The sequence below is a fragment of the Pholcus phalangioides genome, unplaced genomic scaffold, assembly GCF_987345545.1.
Source record: "Pholcus phalangioides strain wild (caught in Gottingen) unplaced genomic scaffold, Ppha-v1.0 ptg000013l_1, whole genome shotgun sequence".
Taxonomy (NCBI): Eukaryota; Metazoa; Arthropoda; class Arachnida; order Araneae; family Pholcidae; genus Pholcus; species Pholcus phalangioides.
This window is the reverse complement of record NW_028301606.1, coordinates 37,126,925-37,150,874: the sequence shown is the minus strand read 5'-3', so window position 1 is coordinate 37,150,874 and position 23,950 is coordinate 37,126,925. Positions and strand designations below refer to the sequence as shown.

The window sequence follows — 23,950 nt, the reverse complement described above, 5'->3', positions numbered from 1 at the left end:
TTCTTGATTTTTCAAAAACTCAACCAAGCCTTGTTGAAAATTGGGGGGGGGGGGAAAGGACGTTTTGAGAAAAGTTGGGATGGCCAAAATTATGGGAATATCCCGTAAAATACTGGTCATATGGTTACTCTTTATATAAGAGTTTCTGGCCAGCGTGATGCAGAAATACTGCATATCTGGCCCGCGGACTGAAAACGTCGTGCACCCCTGTTATAACGTATTCGTGATGTAAAAACGAGATATTCGTAGCTTAACGTGCATTCAATCAATTAATATTTGGTTGATACCGTAGAAATGTGGATAATTTTTTGTTGTATTCATGTTTAAAAAAGGCTCGAAATTATAAAAGAAAGTTGAAACGGATTCAAACTGCGTTATCATATTTTCCACAATTTTTTGTTTTTTTACCAGTAAAGCGTGTTTCAGTACAAAAATTGCACACAACTACCACTTTACTTTCTTTCTTTCAAACCGAGCATAACTCAGGTCTATCGCCATGGGCAATTTACTACCTAGTGAGTTGCGCCAGAAGTGTAAGTGTATATATGTACCTAAAAGTCTGAGAGCTTATTTAGTGTTGTTAGGGGCGTTGGAAGTGTTTTGAACCTGTGGGTGCTCGTCTTGAGTTTCATGTATGAAATTTTGATTTCTGAATCAATTCTGGGGGTGCTCGAACCAATTCTACAAATTTCCTACAAATATTCCTGGCTCCATCGTCATTGAGAGTTGTGTCTGGTTTTTGAGTGCTGCCATCCATATTTCAGAAGTCAAGTGCGATGATTGAACATTTGTACTGTTTGTAAGCCGGTTGCTCTCTGTAGCGAGACTTTTTAACGGGGAGATCGGCTCGCAATGGCGCCTCGAAGTTGGGAACCAAAGAAAACCAACTTCAGCCGACCACCACTGTGGCGATGGTGCGGCTCGAACCTGGATCCACACGAGAGATGCGAGTCTGTCACAATGACCACTCGGACACCACTGATTTACTTGAGCTGCGAACATCATCCTTCAAAAACATTGTACCACACATGTACAGGGTGATAACAAGGTCTTTATCTCATCAACTGTCCGTCGTAAAGGTATGAAAATTTGGGAAAGAACAGCATTAAATGCGAGTAAAACGGTTTCACCTTTAGGGGTCATTGAAGTATTACGCGTCAGCATCGGGGGTGGGGGTTCGGATTTGCTGACTTTTGATGACAAGGGGAGAGGGGTTTGAAGGTTGCTTACGTCATCAACCACCCCTTTTTGAAGATATGAAATATTATAAGCTGCTGACGAAATTTTGCTGACGGGGGGGGGGGGGGGAGAGGGGGGTCAGTGTTTTGCTGACAAGGGGGGGGGGTGAAGGGATCAAAAATGGCTGAAAATTTGCTTGCGTAATACTTGAATGGCCCCTTATTTATCACTGTTCTTTCCCAAATTTTCTCCTTTTTTCGAATTCGAGAGAATATTTCTGTGAATATTGCACTTAGAAACAAGGAATTTTTTTTTGTTGGCATCAGGAGAAACAGGGCACCAACTTTCTAACTGGAAGTTAGAGGACGGGGGAGACTTTTCGATTTTTCATTTTGTTGCACAAGGTAATTTTTGAACGCCTGTTGAACATTTTTTAAATTTGAATCATACCTCTACGACGGACGGTTGATGAGATAACGCCTTGCTAGCACTTACAGGACACCCTGTATATAACTGTATTCGTCAGTGATAGTAATCTCGTCGGAGGAACGATCAGATCTCCTTGTGTCAAATAATCAACAAGAAACTATCGCGTTCTAGACGCCTCCTCTCTTTTCTTTGAAGCGCACCGCCTCGCTCTGTAATTTAACATCATCCAGAAAATTACGACATTTTTGCGGGATGTTAAAGTGTCATTACAGTCGGGTAAATACAGGATTTGGATTTTAGTGTTACACGTTTTATGGCCAGAGTATAAATAACAAGAAAAAAAGTTACGCATACCCCTAGATTTCTTTCTTTTTTAAACCTGTGTCAGACCTAAACATTTCATTCTGGTTTTTTTTCTTATTTTTTTCGTTTTGTTTTTCTTTACTAAAATGTAAGATTTAACTAAATTTCACACTGTCATTCAAGTTCATAATTTAATAATTCACACTAAATCATTTAATTTATAAATCAATGAAAAGTACCATTGATACGAACCAAATTTATCATTTTTAGGAATTTGTCTTTTTTATCGATACATTTTCAATTCTTTCGAGATACAGTGAAACTTCGATATAACGATACTCTGCGGACCAAGAAAAAAAATATTGTTGTAGAAATGTTATCGGTAGCATTATCATCAGTCACCACAAAATTTGTACTGTTGTTGGCTCCTCATCTTTTTTGGCGTTGTTAGGACCACAATAAAACGCATTTGTAAGCATTTACTCGCAACAAAAAAGTTGATTAATCGATTAATAGAATTCAGTTAGTTGTATTCCACACTGTAAAGTGGTTTACCGCACAGCACTTTTGTGCATTACACACAAAATAGCTTCACGGAAACTTCATTAACACTTTCTGACGGCAGATAGTGTAAAATACTAATGTTATTAAACACCCTCGAAAGAACAAACACTGATGAGATGAGGAATTTAAAACATCGAAGGTGATTTTGAGTGAAATGTAAAGAATACCTCTGTAGCAGTTTCGAAATAACGTCAGAAATATCTTTATACAGGGGTTTACCACGGTGAAGGATATTGTTGTATCGAGAGGAAAAACGCCTAAAACCTAATGTTAAACACATTAGGTTTTAGGCAATTTACAAAAAAATTGAAAGAAAATATCGTAGTAAAGAGATTTATCGTTGTAGCGAAGTTTCACTGTATACTGAGCGTTAGTTGATTGTATATAACCACTTCTCCACAAAGCAACAGATCGTTTCTTTCTTCCAACAATAAATATGGCCATTCCAAATCCACATTAGCAAAGGAAAATAAAAATGTTTGAATTAGCACAGGGAAACACCTTGAAACAAAAATGTACTTGGTCATCCGGGTCAAGAATGCATTTTGGCGCCTCTCCCGTAATGTTAAAAGAGTGATTGAAGGCAGGCAAAGAATGAATTCGGCGCCCTCCTAATTGCGGCCCTGTGTGAGAATACAAACGTGCCGGCATTTTAGTTCAGCACAGTCAAAGCCTATTAAACTAGTATCTATTTAGCAGGCTTTGGTAGTGCACGGGAGACTAGGTGATAAGGATTTAACGCCTTTCCAAAAAAGCGTGTTTGCGAATGCCCGAGTACAAGCAGCCTTTTTACTACGTATAATGAAAGCGTGCATTACTGTGGCCGTAAAACTCCGCAATCACCTCCATTAGGCAGAATGCCTTTCCAGGGTGCTCGCATACTGAAACGACGCTAAAGTCAACATATTGGAACAGGCGAAAAAAAGACACCATGGAGGCGTAAAAAACGGAGGCTCATAAAAATTGAATGCATCAGCACCACGGTGTGGTGCACCGGCAGCAATACCATACATACCAGGGGTCTTTAACCTTTCACACACTGCGGGCCAAATTAAAACTTTCCATGAATCCCCTCAGGCCACCAATCCATTATACCGTCATAATGGATTCCCAAATTATTAAAAATAATTGCTCCAAAATTATCTTTTTCATTGAATCTAATTTTTCCCCCCTTTAAATAACTTCTGTCACCGATTCCGATTTCTTAAATTAGTTCTGAAATTATTTTTTCGTTAGTTTTAAATTTTCAATAATTATTAAATTATTCCTTTATTTATTCATAATTTTGTTCATGAATTACGTCATCATTTTTGATAATTATGAAATTATTTTCAATGGTTCTGAAATAATTTCGATCAGTACTTCAGCAACTATTTTTTTCAGCAATTCTGCATTTTTTTCATTATTTATTAATTTTTATCAATTTTGAAGTTATTTTTTTCACTAAATTTATAATTGTGTCTCTCATTAAGGTGTTTCTCAGCATTTCTGTGAATTCTGTAATTATGTATGGAGGCCATTCAAGTATTACGTCAGAATCGATGGAGGGTGGGGTTGAATGATGCTTATGCCATCAAAAATATGAAATATGTTTAATGGCATCTTTACTGGGAATGCCAAAAACGAGAAAAACCTTTCTGTAGTTTGTAGGAACCTGAACTAACATTCCTCCTAAGTCCTACATAGACTGTCCACTACATCTTGTAGACTGGGGGGGGGGGGGGTTGTCTAAACTGCTTTGTGTCCACTCAGCGTGTCACGTGCGTTGTCTTTGAGTGATTTGTTGGACTCGCGCACATAAGAGGAAACATATTCTTCGAACTGGAAGGGGGGGGGGGATGTGCTGCATGTTGTTCGGGGGGGAGGGGAATTGTTTACTTTCGCCCTGCCACGTCTATGTTAAGGATACAATTTTTCGTGAATGACGGATCGCCCCCTTCTGTACGTCTATGCTTCCTATATGATGTTTACGAGAAAACAAGCTGCTACTTACTCGTGAAAACAATTTTTTTGTATGATGAGAAGCTGTGACCACAACCAGAGTGGTATGGTGGATCGACATTTGGAGGAGGGGAAACAAAAATTTTCTTTTGCCTGAGTGCTGCTCACAGCCCCACATACTAGAGTAGGGCCCCCTAAGCTGGAATCTTTTGCGGGCTCCTCGGTCAGACTTTTCACGGGTCCGTCTATAGTTAATTTATAGCGTGAAAAAATGATGAGAATTGCCCCGGGCCCTGTCAGCCCCGCCCTTGTGGGGGCCATGGTACTGCTATCTATTTTTCAAACTATGAGGGAAGTATAATGATTGAATATTTACCATTGTAGATCTGTTGTTCTTTATGGCGAGACCTTGTAACGAGGAGATCGGCTCGCATTCACGCCTCGACGTTGAAAACATAAGCGGAGATACGGGGGGGGGGGGGGGCAATGCTCCCTAGTGTCACAGGTGGAGTCGACTGACCTAATGTATATACGTATATATATGAATTGGCATCATCATCATCGTGCCCCCCAGACTTCCAAGTCCATCTCCGCCTATGGTTGGGAACCACAAGAGACAGGTTTCAGCCGACCACCACTGCGCCGTTGGTGGGGTTTGAGCCCGGGTCCTCGTGATGCGAGTGCGTCGCTATGCCCACACAGTAGCAAAAAAAAAAAAAAAAAAAAAATGACAGGACATTCTTGACCCAGCTAAGTATTGTATAACAGGGCCAGAACTAGAGGAGGGCAAAGACAGCGGCTGCCCCGAGCGATTAAATTTCGGAATAAAAAGCTGGAAAAAATTATGCAACAAAGAATTTTGTTGAAGAACAATGGAGCTTTTGTGGGCAGGCGCAAAATCAAACTTCTTTCTCTTGTCCTCCATCTTTGAACAAAAAACTGGTTTTGCCGTTCCAAGTGACATATAATCATAAAAAAAAATGAAGGACAGAAAACAGCGATTAGCTATAGCGATAATACTGGTGTCACACTCCACTCAAAGATGGATCAGCCTAGGTTTTCAAGAAGCTCTAACATCATTCTAAATGAGAAAAAAAATGTCTTTGAAAAGTTATGAAATTTACATTTTTATATGGTACCTGGGTCTTGTTTGATGAAAAAAAAACAAAAAACTGAGCGTTAAAAAAAAGAGGAATTTAATTTTTACCAAAACAGATTTACAAAATTTGCAGATGCATAAAATTTTCTGAAACACAATGTGATTAAACTTTTCTCAAAAAAGAGGAAGGAAATACATATTTTATGAATATTGTAGTGTTTCAGTAATTAAAATATAATTTGAATGGGTTTTTTTTACGAGAGAGATCATGCAGTTTTATGATTAAATCATTAATGATGTTTCAAACAGAAAATAAAAAAAACAACAAATATGTACATTCTTGACACCGTTTTAAGATATTAGAAAAAGTTCAAAACTCCTTAAACATATTTCCCAATGTAACAGAAACAAAACTCCTTATTTTGTTAACAAATTATTTCACATTCTTCCATCAGAGCTTTCTTTCTTTTCCAAACATTTTCGAACAATGCTTCTATCACACTTGTCAACGAGTAAATATGTGAATCACATTTTCTCATATTGCACTTTGTGCCCACAGGTTTTGCACGCTTTTTCATACATGTCTTCATGTCTGTTATATGATTCAGGACCAAACTCGTGTTCGTGGCTTTTGTCATTCTTACGATACAGACTGCTGCGGACTGCCATACGCAGAGCTGAAAAACAAGGCAGTTACCAGAAAGCTATCATTCAGTACATAGTCTAGATGGAACTAGAATACACAGGCAAAAACAACAACACATTAGACTGTATGATCATACAGTAGAATCTCTATTATCTGATGTAATTGAGACAAGCTTATATAAGTGAATTGAAAACTCCAGATAACACAGAATATGCATTATTTTAAAAAGATACAGCACTTCATCTACACACTGATTATTATCAAATAGTAGTTTCAACTGACATATAAACAATGTCGTCATTCTTAGCTTCGCATTATTTAGCATTAGAGAAGTTTTTTTCAACGACGTTATTTATGATGAATTCGAATGTTCTTGCTGCTCCAACCAAACAATGCTTTTTGAAGAAACACTCAAACACATTGTTGCTGCTTATTTGTCTTTTACAAATGTCTTGGCCTGTGCATCTGCATTTTCATTCGTAGGAGAATTTTGGACTATTGAAGAAAAAATTATCACCTAGTTAACCAATGTCAGTTAACAGAGAGTTCGGGATAACTGAGATTCTACTGCATATGCAATATCTAATTTCTAGGAAAGTAGTATCATGTTTTCCTGTGTATGATTCATGAATTATGGCTAATACATTAAAAAAAAACCTGCATTTGTCGATGCAGATTATATGTGGCTGCCTATTACCTGAGAGTGGGGAATAGAAATGATTTTCAAAAATTAATTTCGTGAGAAAATTTTTTTGTAGATAATTTTTCAAATATGATTTGAAGAGCATATTTTTTTTTAAAGATATATAGATGGGGTATAATTGCAAGTTTAAAAATAGACACCTTTTCTATGATTTCTTAAGATTTTGTTATTAATGAATGAAGTTAGAGAATATGTGGATTATGCAATGAAAATTTTCCCCAAAGTAATAAAATTCGCATCAGTAGATACTAACAATCCAAGAGAATCTGCCAAGATAATATGCAAGAAAACATAGTAATTTTAGTACATTAGTATTTGTTTTACCAGAGGGATTGATATTAAACTTGTCAGCTTTTTTTGTTCCTGTTACAAGAAATTTCTTTTATAGAAATTATTTCTCATTAGTCTCTAAGTGATAAAATTTCTACCAGAACACATTTTTGCTCATTTACAAAATACTAAAAATTGTCAATAACAAATTTTTTAATGGAGTGAAGGGACTAATATCTATATAAAAATGGTGCATATGAGAACATTTTTACAAGTGATTTCTACAAATAAATTTCTTTCATTTGTACCTTTTACTTTCTTATCAAAAGCCTTCTGCTTCCTTTTTTCTTGAGCTTCTACCCTCTGTTCTTTTTGTTCCTCCAACTGCTCTTCTGAACCATGGACTTCAAAAGCTCGCTTTTCAACCTTGGAAAAAAAGAAACATCCCATTCTAAATATGATTTTTTTTTTCTTATGAATTGTTTGAGCAAAAACTTAAAGAGAGAAATAAATCAAGATTTCAAGATTTATTTAACTTTTTAGCATAGCATTTTTAATCATATTTAACATTTAATATGACCTTATTAATTACGCTTTAATCTTATTTACAAATTGTTTAGGATTCAGCTATATTTTTCATGATTTTTTTTATTGTAAGATCATAGGCAGGACCAGACTACTACAACATGAAAGCAAAGGTTTTATAACGACTGGTTATGCCAAAAGCGTGAGTATTGTAGTTGACTGCTTGGCAACAAGTTTCGTAGAATGGATCCCGTACATAAACTATGATGTTGGAGAATGTGTGTTTCCTTGTGTGAAAAATACCCTTCACTTATACTCGATTTATTCAGTTCACCCCCCCCCCCCCTGTTGTATTGCAACACAGACTTGGTCCTTTTGCCGACCACTAGAATATGACGAAAGACGTCACTCTCCCTTGTTAATACGACAGACACGGAAAACTGGCTGAGTGAGGAGATATCAATATTTCAGGAAAGGAAAATTCATCACTGCTCTCACGGGAACTCAAACCCTGGTCTCTTGCTTGCCGGACGAGTGCTCTACCAAAACTTTTATAATGGTGTTCTTTGTTCCCACCTAGCACTGCTGCTACCTAAATTTTGCCGCCCAGGGCAGGATGGTTCCCCCCTCTCGTTCTGGTTCTAGATACTTATTAGGTCAATAAATTATCATACATTATATATTCATTCCAAAAAAGTGACAATTTATCTTTGATAAAAGACAGTTTGGAGTTGGACATGTAACAGGCCCCATTACCTTCAATAGCCTAGGGCCCCATCAAACCTATATTCGGCCCTGGGCCTGACAAAAATTGAGGCTGTATTAGAGAATGTGGGTTTGTGTTCACACGTGTGTCTGATTAATATGGTACACTGCTGTAACTAGAGGGGCAACGGGGATGCAACTGCCCTGGGCACTCAAAAGTGACATGATTTCATGCTACTTAGTAGAATATGTATCATGGGCCTAACATGGATAGAGTTAGTTAAAATGTCATTTCCATGTTCATTTTTCTCCCAAGGACATTGCAAACTCGCTCTTCTGGAATGGGGGAATAATATTTAGGAAATTAATTCAATATCACCTGCAGTCTCAAGTACAGCTTCATATTTCCATAAAGGTTGTGAGGATTCTTTTTCAAAATGAACTTCAGAGGTGGCTCACGCTTGTCAAAGTCACAATCCTTAAGAAGATACTCTTTCTTTGCATCTGTCCGACTTATGAGGCAGTGGTCACCATCACCATCCCTAAAATTGACAAATATCTAAGCTTAAAGAAAAAAAAAATCCCCACAATATGCATCGAAATGAGACATTCATGAACAATTAGCAACAAGAGCTTTAGTAGCCATGACAACCTGGCACTTGGGATTTCATTCATGTAGAGAAGGAACTTAAGAACTTAATTAACTTAAGAAGGAACTTATCTCAGAAATCAACCCTCCCCTTCCGCTACTTAAAAGTTGTTAATTTATAAAAGTAATATTTGCATTGTGTCTTGAAGAAAGAAAATTTTCCTTTTTTGAATAAAAATTTCTGCCCAGGACATGTCCCCCAGTTATGAGCCTGATGTAATGACAGCACGGTCTGATTCTGGGTGCACAGTAGGCAGATATGTGTCATGGGAAGCAATGCTCTACTCATGCCTCAATGATGAATCCAACTGATTCAATGCATGCAGGATGTTTGTAAACAGCTCAGAAAAAAATTGCAGGGGATGATAGTACCCATCAATATAAGCAATATTCACTATTAAACCTATGTTCACAAACCCCTTAGTGTATCAGAAAAGCACAAAGTACGTAAATTGTCCATGTTGAAGTTCCAACAGTGGAAAAAAAAAGATATATAAAAAAAAATCATAAGTTGCACAATCCCGAGTAGACCAGTAAACGAACTCAAAGAAGATGCTCTAAACGGCGTGGGTGTCATCCAAGAGTGTCGTTGCACAGTTTACATCAGAGAACAATGGCCTAGGGCACCCTCTCATAGACTTCTAGAGTTGTATTGATCTTGTCTGCTGCATCATTCTTGTGATAAGATCTTCTGCAGAGTCTGCAGCTGTCTTGAACACTAATTATAATTATTTCACGTGCCTTCACAAGAAATCCAGTGAGTATGGAGCCTTTGCCTCAGGTCCACCATGTCCAATTCAAACCAGGGGGTATCTGGCATTCAGGACACATTAGGACGGGAAATGACGCTAAAGTGTGCTAATTATTGACAGTTATGTTCTGGAGAAAGTGCAGCTTCTCTGGCAGAACAGTAATGACATCAGAAGTCCAGCATGTTCCCAAGTTTAGCTTTTCTGACACTCTGAGTGGAATGAGATCATAGGTTCCATTGTAAATATTGTATGTAGTGATGGTACTATCACCTCTCTCTTTCTACACAGTTTACGAACATATGTAGAATATGCACATCATATCAACATCATACTATTCCCCCCAGCTTTCAAGTCAATCTACACTTATGAAGTGCACCCCAAATAAATGGTTAAAAAACGAAAATGTGCATATAGTGTCAGTGAACTCAATACTGCGAAAATTTTTCGTTGCACTCAAAATTTTCATCCTTCCATTTGATAAAAACTCATAGAAGATTGTATGCCAATTTTTATGAGCAATATGCCATATGCAATAGGAGTTTATAATAAGCACACCGCTTAACACCTATGCGAACAAAATTCATAAATAAGGATGATTATTTGAAGACAAATAAAATTTATTACCTACAGTCATCACAAACAGGGTGATCGAAATTGCGGTACAGATAAGATTCCACAAATTCATTTTTACACTCCTCACAGTGCGGACGATCTTCTTCGAAAAGGGGAGCAGGTTGATTGACAATAGGTCTTTCTTCATTCAAGAATTCATCCTCGTCATCTTCTAAGAGAAAACCACCCCCAGTATCTCTCGGTCGAGATATATCGTTAATTTGTCTGTGTGAGACTGCACTGTTGACGACATAACAGAAAGAAAAGAACAGGGAAAAAATTAAATAATACAGATCAAACAGGATCACAACATACATATTCAAAAATGAAAAGAGAAAAACACGTTTTTTATTCAAGACATTACTCACTAGAGGGCTATGAATACCTCACATTACTCTTTGCCCATGCTATATTTATAAACATCATATGTAACATTTAGCTTAGATCAGAGCTGTAACTAGAAACCAGAATTTACTCCATCACCAGAAGAAAGTGTCGATTTCGCTTTTTTCTGCCTGGAGAGTAAAAACAGTGAACTCAGAGAACGGGACACCAGACCAATCCCCATCCTCCTCCTCGTACTTGCAGCACTGGCTAAGGTGCAGTAACCCAGGCCAATAGAGTGCGAGTGGCGCAGTAGTAACACATGCTTGTCTACTACCATGAAGACTACCATCAGCTCTGCAGGTTTGATCCCAAGGATTGGCAACAAAAATTTCTTTCCCGATTGAGCATGAGGCAGTAACCGATAGATGAAGCATTCTAAATATGCCCGCACCAGAAGTCCTCCTCTGTACTCAAGAAGAGAACGGAAGTATAAGTGTTCTTCTCTAGAGAGAGAGATTTCTGACCTATCTCCATCAGTAGTAAAATGGTTTGAACCCCACCGTTGCCACAGTGGTGGTCGGCTGAAGTTAGTTTTCTCTGGTTCTCAACTTTGAGGCACAAATGCGAGCACAAATCTCCCCATTAAAAAGTCTAGCCACAGAGAGTAACAGCGCAATTATTCAATCATAGTCACACTTCACTCATAGGTAGAAAAATTGATGGCAGATGGCAGCACTATACATAACAAGCATTACACAGGAACAAACTTCATATCAGATTCACAACACGCACATTCCCACATGTACCCAAGGGCGTAGCCGGGGGGGGGGGGACTTGGGGGTCTGGTCCCCCCCCGAAATGTGAGAAAATGACAGAAAAAGGGAAAAAGATGGCCAAATCTATTGTTCTGTCACTTTGGTCCCCCCCCGAAATGAAAGTGGTCCCCCCCCCGAACGAAATTTCTGGCTACGCCCCTGCATGTACCAATTCATTAGAAATTCTGTAGATGAATGTATGCGAGGTGCATGTACACTTAAGTAGCAGTAGTAGTACATAGAAAATGTGATTTCGTCATAGAAATTGTGATGTTATTTATGATGAATAAAATGATTTCTGAACTCTCTGTTTTCGATCTGGTATTGTCTCAAGATATTTTATTAAAAAGATTGAATCTGTTCCAAGTTTAAACTAGGGCGTTTAAACATGAGACAACACACAAAAACTAAATTGTCCCCAAATTACGGGTCAGCCCTAAGAATGTGGGTATTTCTTTTTAATTTTAATGTTTAATCGAGGGGTTGATTGATTTTGCAAAGTTCAGAAATGTCCCAAGAATAGACACTTGACTGTAATCAACTATAATAATAATAATGAATTAGCTTACTTTGTAGCTTGTGATGCATTGGCGATCCGAGCTTTCCGAAGCTGCAGGGCTCGCTCCCTGTTGCGCTCGATTCTTTTGATCTGTGCAGGTGTCAACTTGACATCTTTTTCTTCATTATCTATGAAAATATCACCAACATCCTATAAGACAAGTTACATTGATCTCTATAAATTGTTCTACTTTAAATACGCTGGTACCTTGAGTTACAAGTGTCTTGACCTGCTAGTAATCTAAGTTCAAACGCAACAATGATTCAACTTCCAAGCACATATGCAAGCTCTGGAGCTTTTTTTTCTTTTATTTCTGAATTAATTCTGCAGGTGCTTGGCTCAGCGCTACAAAAAACTGTAGGTGCTTGAGCATCCACTGCACCCGCAGCTCCAATGCCACCATAGACTTTTCCACAAATGGGAGACAGACACATATTTGCGTCTCAATGTTGGAAAACAAACTTCAGACAACAACCACTGTGCTGCCAATGGGGTTTAAATGTGGATTTTCCCCCATGAGAATCTACACATGCTACAAGGTTTACATACCCCTCTAGAGCCCTGTTTACATGTATAATATTACGGTAGCATTGGAAGTTCTAACATTCACATGATGACATTTTTTCTCTTTGCAAGGAAAAAAATGGGGAGATGATGTTGCTTCCCCCCCCCTTTCCTGCAGATCTTTGAGGGTTGTAACCTCCTCTCCCATAATCCTATGAACATACAGACCTCTGACAACTTTACTGGGGGGGGGACAGAGACGGATTTAACCGCAGGCCAGTGTCCTGGGCCCTAACTTCTGGAGGACCCCCAAAAAACCTCAACACTTCTTGAATGTAAGGGGGCCCAATATTCTTTTCTGTGCCCGGGTCCTCAACCGAACTTAATCTGCTTCTGGGAAAGAAGGTTGAAATACTGGTCCATATAAACAGGTTTTAGTAAAAATTATTGAACCTGGTTTTAAATAGGCGTTTTATATTTTCCCCATGTAAACAGGCTAACTTAAATATGTGGAAGAATTGAGTATCCTTATGTGTAGGAAGTTTACATACCTTTTATACATTGCGACACAACTAATGTTTTTGCACCTTTTCATTACTTTAATTTTTTTTTTTAAAGACATTGCAAAATATTTTTAGCTCCTCCATAGAAAGGTAGTCATAAATATATGATTAAAACAGTTAGTCTAGGCCTAAAAAGTAGCTCATTGGCAAGAATCATGATCTGATCATCTAAATAGCAAAAGTGTTAACAATGCAATAAAACTTATAACACCCGCTCCTCATTCAATATAGACATCAGAGCGTTCCCGAAGTTCGGACATGCCTGAAAAATCCACCCAACTTTTTTTTACTACTAATACCACACTCTGCAGAACAAAAAAATAATATCGTTGCCAAGGGATTATCGGTATCAGGTGCACCTGGGTGGCAGCATAGACTTCAGGTTGATCTAAAAAATTCATGTCACACTTTTGAGCCATACTTTGACAACAGAGATGTTGAGAAAACCGAGAAAATCAAGATGCCAGTCAAAAAAAAAACTTCAGCATTTTTTTCAGGCAAGCTAGAACATAGCAAAGAGGAATTCTGGAAGCAATGAAGAAAGTATCGGCCACAAGATTCACACCAACCCATTACATTTGGGCTTTGAATTCTTATTATCGCAAACCTAACGCTAACCAAATTTCTTGGTCGAATTCTGTCAATAGCTGAAGTGGTTTTTTCTTTTTGTCTGAATGAATAATGCTCTCATCCATAAAAAAATTGAAAAATTCCCAAGAAAAGGACGCCGATGACGAACAGGGTTTTGGTCTAAATAAATTTCAATGATGACGAACACGATAATGAGACCCAAGACACTGGTGATAGCAAGAAATGAAAATCATGCTAACATAGATAAATATAGCACGTTAGCGCATCAAAAACATTACTGAAGCCGGGTTTTCCTAGGAGAAGGTTTCCTGTGCCGCGTGAAACGTGATTCGCCCAGCGCGACACCCCGTCCACTCACCAGTAAGAAAAGCAGCATGACTGTTTTCCTACAGAGCGCAATATGGCTCACGACAACGCTTTACGTTAGGCGTTATTGGCCGACTGCTTCTGGAGGAGCCAAATGCGTTGTGCACCGCAGTTTTGCTGATATTCTCTTCACTCTTGTGTGTTTTCTTTTCCTTCCCTTCAAACCGGAGCATGCAGATTACAGAGTAGCTGATGCCAAAGCCATATACTTTATATAGCCGCCCTGATCTGATGCGCCTCGCTAGGAAAACACAAACACGTAGCGTGATAGTGTAACACGTTTCTGTCGGCGCGAAATAGTCTAATTCAGTTCACGCTGCGCAACAAACCTATTCCTAGGAAAACCAGGCTTGAGGGGCGCCAATAAAAAATTCCGAAAAAAGTAAAGAGCAAGGTAATCAATTGGCGACAAAAAAAAGCGCCAAATTTGGCGAAACCCCACTTATGGAATCCTAGCCCTTATTTATGTTTATACTTTTATATGTATTTTTCTTGTGTTTTGTCAAGAAAGTGATACTTTTATTATTTATTATTATTACTATGCTTGTTGGTTTTCATTATATTGTTATGTTTTATATACTGGTGATTTTTTTCGGCGTCTGTAGCGTCAGTAGGTGGCGACTTTTCGTCGGGTTGTCAGACGTGTTTGGCGGCGAAAAAAAAAAAGTCGCCAAAAATTGCTGGGGGGGGGGATTACACCAAAGCTGTTCCCTGAATGAAAATAAACAATTTTTTTTGTTCTAAACAAACACAAATTGAATACCATTGTCTCCCGAAGTGACGGAGATCGCTTTTGTTGGTGCTTCCATTTAACGCCAATGCTATCCAAGGGACAAAAATGTAAACAACGAGCCGGGAAAATGGAAAAATCGCTAGGTCTATGCTACTTGTTAGACTCTCCGTCACCGTGACAGATTAAAAAATTTATTTCCACAACAAACAAAATGCATATTTTGTGACTTCAACTATTAAAAACTTCATAAATACTTACTTTTGTAGATTTATCATCAAATTGTGTATTTAAATAATTATTTAAAAAAACAAACTGAAACCTATATCCAAGCACAAAAAAATAATCATGATTTATCAAAAGTTGGTAGCTATGCTGCTATCTATTATGATAAACACAAACTAAACACTAAACATTAGTTTGAAGAACCGCCAATAGATGACAGCACCTGTTCCATAATGACCGTGAAGCAGTTAAACAGAGCGCCAGACCCATTTTTTAACAAATGGTATACATCTCCTTCATCATTGTGACCACTATTGGCGTGGTCGATTAAAGGGCTTTGGAAAAACTTGTTCAGAAGTGGGATTCGAACCCACACCCGGAGAACTGGACCGCTCGGCCATCCTGACACTGTTCCATAATACGCATCAGAAAAAACACGAAGAAGTAAAACCCGCCAAATTCAAACCATGTAATTTTACCTCGATGGGTTCCCCCGATACCTGCAAGTATATTTTACTAGATATTCAGTCTATAAACTGAAAAAAATGAAATTTTATATTTCAGAAGTGACTAATCTAAGGATGGGATTTCACTATAAAAATGGTTTATGAAAGTTATTTTATAAAACTTAAAAAAAGCAACTAATAAATTTATCGGTTGCATTCGAGCAAATGCAACCGATCAGCTTATTGGCTGCATTTCAAAAAGAATTATGAAATTTTTATAGTGTAATGCGGGCTTAAAACCGGGATAACACTATAAAGATTAATAAAAGATCTTTTATAAAAGTTGAAAAATTCAACCAATAGGCGCATCAGTTGCATTCAAGCAAATGCAATTAAGATATTTTCTCCCATCGACTACTTGTGAAGATCGGAATGAAAGCATCTTTATACCCATATTCTATGGGGCTCTAGATTAAACCACCGAAGAATGGCTCTAGGCTGCCTATGGGCACTGAATCAAGGTTGAAGGAGAAAAATAATTACAAAAATATTGCGAAAAAATAGTTTTTAATGCACGAACTTCAAACTAAACACCCGCATCTTTAGTGCTCGTGTGAAGGGTATGCGGACCCGCGTCCGCTCCGCGTGAAAGGGGCCTTAGGGATGGTTTTGAAGTAGGGAATTTTTAGGGACAATTAGGGATTTTTTTGTGATTTTCGTAAAAATTCGGGAGATTTGGCAGCTATGAAATACTGTTAAAATTGGCTCAAATATTTAATCAGTAGATAATGAAATAATTTAACAAAATTAAATTTGCTTCAGTTCAAAGCCAAGTCGTAATTAGCCACTAATTTAATTTATTTATATTAGGAAATGACCATAAAGAATATTTCTACTTTTTGAATTGATTAAAAGAATTTAACAACAAAGATTGATTTGTGGACAGTGATAAAAAATGAGAAAAAAAGCTTCCAATTATTTTCAAAGAGTTTGAGACAGAAATTTCGCACTGAAATAGATCTCCATGTATTCAGGAGTTTTAATAAAACAGAAGAGGGAGAAAAAAAAAAGATTAATCTTTTGAATATGCCATATCCTGACCGAATAACATGTAATAATAAATACATCAATGCAAAAAACTTTTGATAATAAAGCATTTTATTTGACATAAACCATCTACAGATAACGAATATCTTGTTCTACTGAAATTTGTATTTTAAAATCCAAAGAGTATATCAATACTAACTTAAAAATTAAAAAAAAAGTATTAGTGAGCTTTATGACATATGACATTCAGCATTCAAAAATGTTCACCCACAATATAGAAAAAAATTTTCTCAAGAAAAAACTTTTTTGGTTAAAATAAACATGTCAATTTTTTAAGCATTAAATAAATTATAATTTTTTTAAAATTTTATTTTGATTTGACTATTTTTAAAAAAACATTTTTTTTTATTGCTTGCATTTAATGTTTTCTTTTGGCTTTTTATATGGATTGTCAAAAAAATTGTGACACAATGTTTAAACCATTAAAATATAATTTTAAACATCAATAACAATAAGAACAACAAATTTAAAGTATGTTTTGTCGAAGGAATGTGAGCACTCAATATATACATAAAAAATTGAACTTGAAAAATAATTTTGGAAAGTTACTAGGAAACCCCTTCCCCCTACAACAATTATCAATGTTTGAAGAATCATTGTTATAAATTCAAATTATTTTTCTATAGGAAGCCCTTTTTGTACTTCATTTCACATTGATTAAAAATTGTTTTTCTTTGTTAGTCTGATGAATCTTTTATAAATTAGTAGAAAAAGAAGCTATACATGGTTTACATTGAAAAAAAAGATAAAGTGAAATGGGAAAAAGATCAGGAAAAAGTGGGAAACATGAGATACCATACATTAAAATTCACCAACATTTAAACAGGCAAACAGACGTTAGTGTAAATTCATTGACAAATCACATAAAACTTTATATTATGAAGAGAAAAAGAACTATTCGGCACTCTTTCTTGAATGAAATTTCATTCTCATTGTTCAGTACATGTGTATTTTATTGAATTCATGCTTTTCTCTTTCAGAAGCTAAAAGAATGAATAAGTACACAAAAAGAAAGAACTGATTAAATTAATATGTTAAACAGTTTTTGACAAGCAAATTTCTGTTCTCTCACAGAAATAAATGTAGCCATTGTCAGACAAGAATGCTGAACAATGAAGTAATGTGGCTATTTTGTTATAAAAAAAACCCACCAAAAATACAGCATTAGCTGACATGCCCTAAAGTTCAAGGGACACCATATTTTTGAATGTTGGGCTCTGGCCCATTCCTGGCATATCGGAAAGAGGGGTTTAATAAGGATCACAGTATGCATTTAGCAAATTCAATGGATTTTTAGAATAAAGATATTTAAGAATTTTCTAAATTTTCTCAGCATGCTAGTTTTTCTGTTTTCCACTATGCTGGCTAATATGTGTGGGGGACGTTCGATATATTTCATCGATAAAATTTAAATTGTAACATCATGGGTGAAGCCTGCTTAAGATGTGAAACTTCCTTAAAATGAAGCAAAAAAAGAGCAAAGCTAATATTAACATAATGTTGGAAATCATTATAAGAAAAAAACAAACAAGATCACTATAGATTTATAGTTTTCTTTCTGAATGAAAAACAATTCTTCTGAATGAAAATACAGCAATATCTCTCAATTTTTTTTTTTGTCTAATATTAAAAAAAAAGTTGAATTTACCAACTAAAATGGATGTCATTCAAGAAAGCTCTGACAATAAAAAGTTAATATGAAAATGAGACGAACACTTCTAGGAATGAATTTCGATAGAACATAAATTTAAAATAATCTTATATGAAAAATATTGATATTCAATGTACAAAACGAAAATAATAAAACGTATATTTATGTATAACAAATACGAAATGTACACAAACATAACAGATTTCATGAAAAAGAAAAAAAAAAAAAAAAATCACGGTTTGTAAAGTTAAGAAAACACAGACAAAATCATATCTTTAATTAAGTACATTGACACAAAATTTCAACAAAATAAAAATGTAGTATGCTACGTAAAAATATTCATGTATAAAAAAAACACATACGAACGATGAAACTGAAGACAATGTGTGTATATACATCATTTGTAAAATAAAATATTAACACATCAAGTTATGATACATACAGTGATGACTAAAGTTATGCGAAACTGAGGAAATAGAAAGAGGTTATGTGAACTCGGAATAGCTTAAAGAGTATATCTAGACATGTGAGTGCTGAACTAAATATTCAATTTTAAAAAACAAGAGTTGCTTGATGCAACGTTTTAAAAATTATAAAGATGAAAATGTTGTCTTTTAGGACCCATTTCTTTGCTCTCTCTCATTGCAGCAATAGAAAATCAGAGCATTTATCTTGTTTTGAAGAATATGAGAAAATATGTATCTCCACTAGAATTTTGGCTGCTAATTTGCAAATAGAAACATTAGCATGGAATAAATATGTACTTAAATATAATAAAAATAATTTTTTCAAAAAATAAATAAAATAATAATAATGAGTGCGCTCAAAGTTCTTCACAACTGTAACAACATTTTTTAAATACATTGCTAAGTGGTCAATGACACTACCATAGCACACATTATGAATGGGTTTTCAGATGATTGGGGGGAAGGGGAAACTTTGTTGAAAGGATGGAAAAAAAAGAAGAAAAGTTTAGATTGTTATGAAGGTTGGAAAAGGGGAAACAAAATCATCAGGGCTTTTCAAGTTCTGTATGGAATTCTGAGGTGACGGGTAAACCGTGTGTGTCTATTTTTGTAAATATCAGGATAATGCTACTAATTTTAAGTACAGTAGAACCCTGCTTATCTGAAAAGCAGCTAAATCCAAACGCCCTTAAAAACAAAAAAAAGATGTGCAAGACAAAGTTGAACAATCAACTGAAAAAATCTAACTCATAAATGTTGCATTGTAACATGTTATATTTCACATATGTGGTGTGGGGGGGGGGGGGGCAACAATTAATACATGATCACACCTCGATTATGAATTAAATAGTTTAAATAGTTGCTTTAGAAAAAATCTTCCATTTTCATTTGAAGAAGCAACATAGACCTAGTGGATGATGCAATTCATACTCATTGTCTCAAAATCATGATATCTGCAGTGGCTCCATTATCATGCTGCTCCACATATAGAATTGCAGTTTTGAAAGATACCGCAGCTTCTGAATGAGTCTTTGGTGGTGGGACATCATAATCTAACCCAGTGGTTCTTAAACTGTTGACATCAGTGGTTCCCTTGTTACAACAACATTTATCTGCAATACCCTAGAATAGTCTAAGAAGGAACCACTCCAAAACATTGAATAGGCAATCATTAATGTTTGCAGCTCACTGCGATGCACTTGACAAAGGTTGGCGACACCTGTAAGAAAAACGATGCATACTTAAAAAACCAACTGATCTAACCCATAGCTTAACGATGAGTACTTGCCAGTTGAAACTTTACAGATGATTTCTGCATCCTTGAAAATTTGGTGGCTATTACAGTCTAATGATAACATTTCACTCACATCTTTTTTCTGCTTCCTTCGCAACCAGGGATTTTTTTTAAAAAGTCGGAGGATTTCATCAGATTCCTTTGTTGTTTCTTGATTATAGTCAAAAGCAAATCTGTGTAATTTTGAGGTTTTCTGTAGCAAGGATTCCATCACATTTGAACATGCTTCTGCAGGCCAGTAAATGACATATTTAACCAGATTTTTTCCATTTTTTGGAGAATGGGAAGGGATTCATTCTTATCTTCAATCAGACATCGAAGTAACATTTTTTGGTTCACCTGTTTAATGAATTGTAACGTCCCTTGGTCCAGTGGCTGAAGCAGACGTAACATTGGAAGGTTAAAAAATTCACTTCAATTTTCTTGCAATTGTTTGTCATTGTTCAACAGATTATCAGTCTGTAACTCTTATCCCACCCATAAAGATACTCACCATTGTTACAGGTTCAAAGAAACCCATGTTTAAAAGACAAACCTCTGTGTAATCCTAACTTTTTACAAATCCGAACAGGTCTCGGTCCCAATTAGTTTAGATCACTGGAGTTCTAGTGTACTTTCATTACACTACACATTAGTATAGGACACTATATAAATCCTATTTAAATAATTAACAGAGATATTTACTTTATAAAACAAGCGAGATCTAAGGAAAGACATTATAAAAAAAAAACTTTAAATAGGTCTGTAAAATTTCCCTTTCGTGACACAGTGCCCTTTACCTCTGGCGTACTGACCTGACAGAGACTGAAGTCTTCTATCTGTAACTTCATAAAATGAATTAACCATGTGGTAAAACACGAATTTAAAGGTTGAAAATAATAGGGGGGGGGGTAGCTTATTTTAATTGCAATAATGGCAAAGTTCAATCTGCACTGATATTAACTAATAAAAGAATTTAGTAAAAGCACTCATCATTCAAATTTTAATATACACCTCATTTCATATTTTGATTTCTCAACATTGTTTTGCTATGATTTTCAAATTGATGGTTCATCAAACCTCATTTACATCATTCCTAATATATTAGAAGTACCATATGAATTTATATTTTCTTCATTGCCTCTAATAGAGTATAATACTCATATCTATTCCATTGTATCTATTATCAGCATTAGAGACATGCTCTTTTTACAATTCCTATGCAAAAATAAATTAACTATACAAGAAATTTACTGAGCAATTCAATATTTAAATTTTACGAAAAATATCCTACTACTACATTTTTTTAAATATTGGGAATCTCCTACATATGAATGAAGAGCTTGCAGCAGAAAGAAGCATGCAGAAACAACATGCGAGTAAAAAACAAACTACCATCAGTTCAGCAATATTTTTCATAGCAATCTCAAAATTAATTGACTTAATAATGCCATTAAAATTTTACAGTTCCATTAACCTCATGCATTTGACTCTAGATATGGAAGAAAACCTTCCAAATAGTTTTTTTTGCTCAGACGTCAGTAAAATTTTGACAGGACGGAACATTCAGTGTTGCACGATATAGTCTGGTTGTGTAATAATGAATTTTATACAGCTTATTGAAGGGGTATGATATTTTTTTTTAAAACATCTGTGTTCTATTTCCTGAAGTAATTGTTACAAAATATACAATAAATTATATTCAGTAATACAATAATTACATGTACACACACACGTTAATCACTCACAAATGCAGTGCAAACAACAGAGAAATACGAAAAACCAATCTTTCAAAGTGAGACAGTAAAATAGAATAAAAAATTATTCTCAGAGTGACTTCGAGAAACAAAAATAAAAGGACAAAAAAAAAAAAAAATATTGGGTGCAGACATTTAGATACTATTTCATAAAAATACTATACATGCATTATTATCTAAACGTGCGTCTACATAGGCCTACCTCTTGTGTTGTATTTGTATGCCTACTTGTTTCCACTTGTTCACATCATGTGCTTTCACTTTCCTTCTTTTCCTCCCTCCCCCTCAAGGCACAAGTTGGTTTTGACAGCAGTGCCACACAGCCTTTGATGTACAAAATCCGAGAGACACAATGCAATGTGACACTACACAAATGTCAAACCTGAAATGACATTTGTCTAGTGCTTGTCGATTGGTTTGCAATGAAATATTTCACAGCATCTCTACACATGGATGGGAAATCTCAGCAAACTACTCAAGGAAAGCCCATAGTGTACACATGTAGATGCACACACGCATAGATTTGAATAAAAACTGATGCAATTTGACAGATAAATCACAGGGTAAAAATAAAAAGGGGGAAAAAATAACAAAATGACATTTGAAATAAAGATAAATAAAAAATCAGCAAAACTTCATTGTGCATTATGAAACATCATAAATAAATATAAAAAATAATAAAATGAGGTATAAAGAATACGAATCATACAACTGACTGGTAATACATGACATTTTTAATTCTGAGATGCTTGCTACCTTGGGACACGAGCACATAACTCTCCTCCATGTAGCATAGAATATAAATGCATATCTATGGGCAGCATTCTGTGGTTAAAATAGAGCATGCCAATTACAAAGTACAAGAGTAATCATAAACCTGACACAAATGTTGTACCTTATAATCTAGGATACAATTAAAACATAACTTTGAATGAGGTTAAGCACAATGGTCTTTAATGAAATAACATGAAATTATACAGGGTAGTAACAAAAGTCCATAGGCCACAATTTTACTGGTGGATCATTGATTTTAGAGGCATACTTCCAATTAGAAAGAGTATCCAAATAACATGTAAACCTCAGATACGTCTTTCATATTGCAAGGGGTTGTATAGTTATTGAAATACAAAATTAACTTTTTATACGGACCCCTGTCCTCAAAAACCCAATTAGAAAGTTGTTACCCTGTCTCTTCTAAGGGAAAAAAATAAAAAAATAAAATCCATATTTGTAAGTGCAATATTCACCGAGATATTTGAATTCAAAATAATGGAGAACAATTGGGAAAGAATAGCACACAAATAAGGGAAAGAAGCATTGCCAATTAGGTTTTGCATTTTTTCCCAAATTTTTAGTTCAAATATTGCAGTGTATATTGCATTTACAAACATGGAATTATTTTTTTTTGGCCTAAGAAAAGACGGGGCAACAATTTCCTAATTAGGTTTTTCAGTCCGTATAAAAAGTTAGTTTTTGTATTTCAATAACCATACAATCACTTGCAATATAAATTACCTATTTAATGTCTACTTTTTCTAATTGGAAGTATGCCTCTAGAATCAATGGTTTGCCCGTAAAATGTAGCCTAGGAACTTTCCTCACTACCATGTTAAACACAACTACTAGAGTTCTATTTTGACCTAGAAATTAAACCAGAGATAAGCTGCGCAAGTAAGTATGTAACCTTTGAAAACATTAGCAAAACTTCAGTTTGTGAATGGAATTTTAAAACCCATGCTCAGTTGGTCGAAAAACTCTTAAAACACTCCAAAATGGGGCATAAAAAATTCATAAATGTTTCTTTCATTAAAAATTATGAATGTGACAGAAATCTTCAAACAAAAAGTTCAGAGACTTAATAGAAATTTTGCACCAAAGAACCTGCATGCTTACAAAAGTGTGTCAAGGCAAAAGAGATAAATATAGAAATTCTCTCTTTTTTTCCTTAAACCAAAATAACTAACTATAAGCAATTTTAGAGATTCGACTACTTGATATCCAAGCCGAAACTCCAAAATCTTGTCACACAAATAATTTAACAAACATCTAATTGATGCAGCATAACAATAAAAGGCTAAACAACAAAAATATACAAAATCACAAGGATGAGAAAATATATATATTAAGAATCGTGCTCCTGCAAAAAAGCACAAGAACAAAAAAGCCAAAAAAGGAGTTGATCACAACTGTGC

The 23,950-nt window shown here is 35.6% G+C and overlaps 1 protein-coding gene across 1 annotated transcript; it reads right to left on the bottom strand.

Moving 5' to 3' along the window:
• Positions 1-5,590: 5,590 nt before the first annotated feature.
• Xpac (DNA repair protein complementing XP-A cells homolog Xpac) lies at positions 5,591-14,964 on the bottom strand. The gene is made up of 6 exons (XM_089241322.1): positions 14,866-14,964; positions 12,089-12,206; positions 10,390-10,617; positions 8,744-8,906; positions 7,443-7,560; positions 5,591-6,192 (listed from the first exon to the last, which is right to left on the bottom strand). Exons 1-6 carry the CDS (start codon positions 14,909-14,911, stop codon positions 6,041-6,043), a joined length of 825 nt encoding a protein of 274 aa, XP_089097448.1. The 5' UTR covers positions 14,912-14,964; the 3' UTR covers positions 5,591-6,040.
• Between the last annotated feature and the right edge of the window lie 8,986 nt (positions 14,965-23,950).

Coding starts and splice junctions, on each gene's coding strand:
- Xpac (XM_089241322.1), bottom strand. CDS start 14,911: ATGGAAGCACCAACAAAAGCGATCTCCGTCACTTCGGGAGACAATG. Junction 12,207..14,865: donor CGTCACTTCGGGAGACAATG/GTATTCAATTTG, acceptor ATATTTTCATAG/ATAATGAAGAAAAAGATGTC. Junction 6,193..7,442: donor TTTTGATAAGAAAGTAAAAG/GTACAAATGAAA, acceptor CTTGTTTTTCAG/CTCTGCGTATGGCAGTCCGC.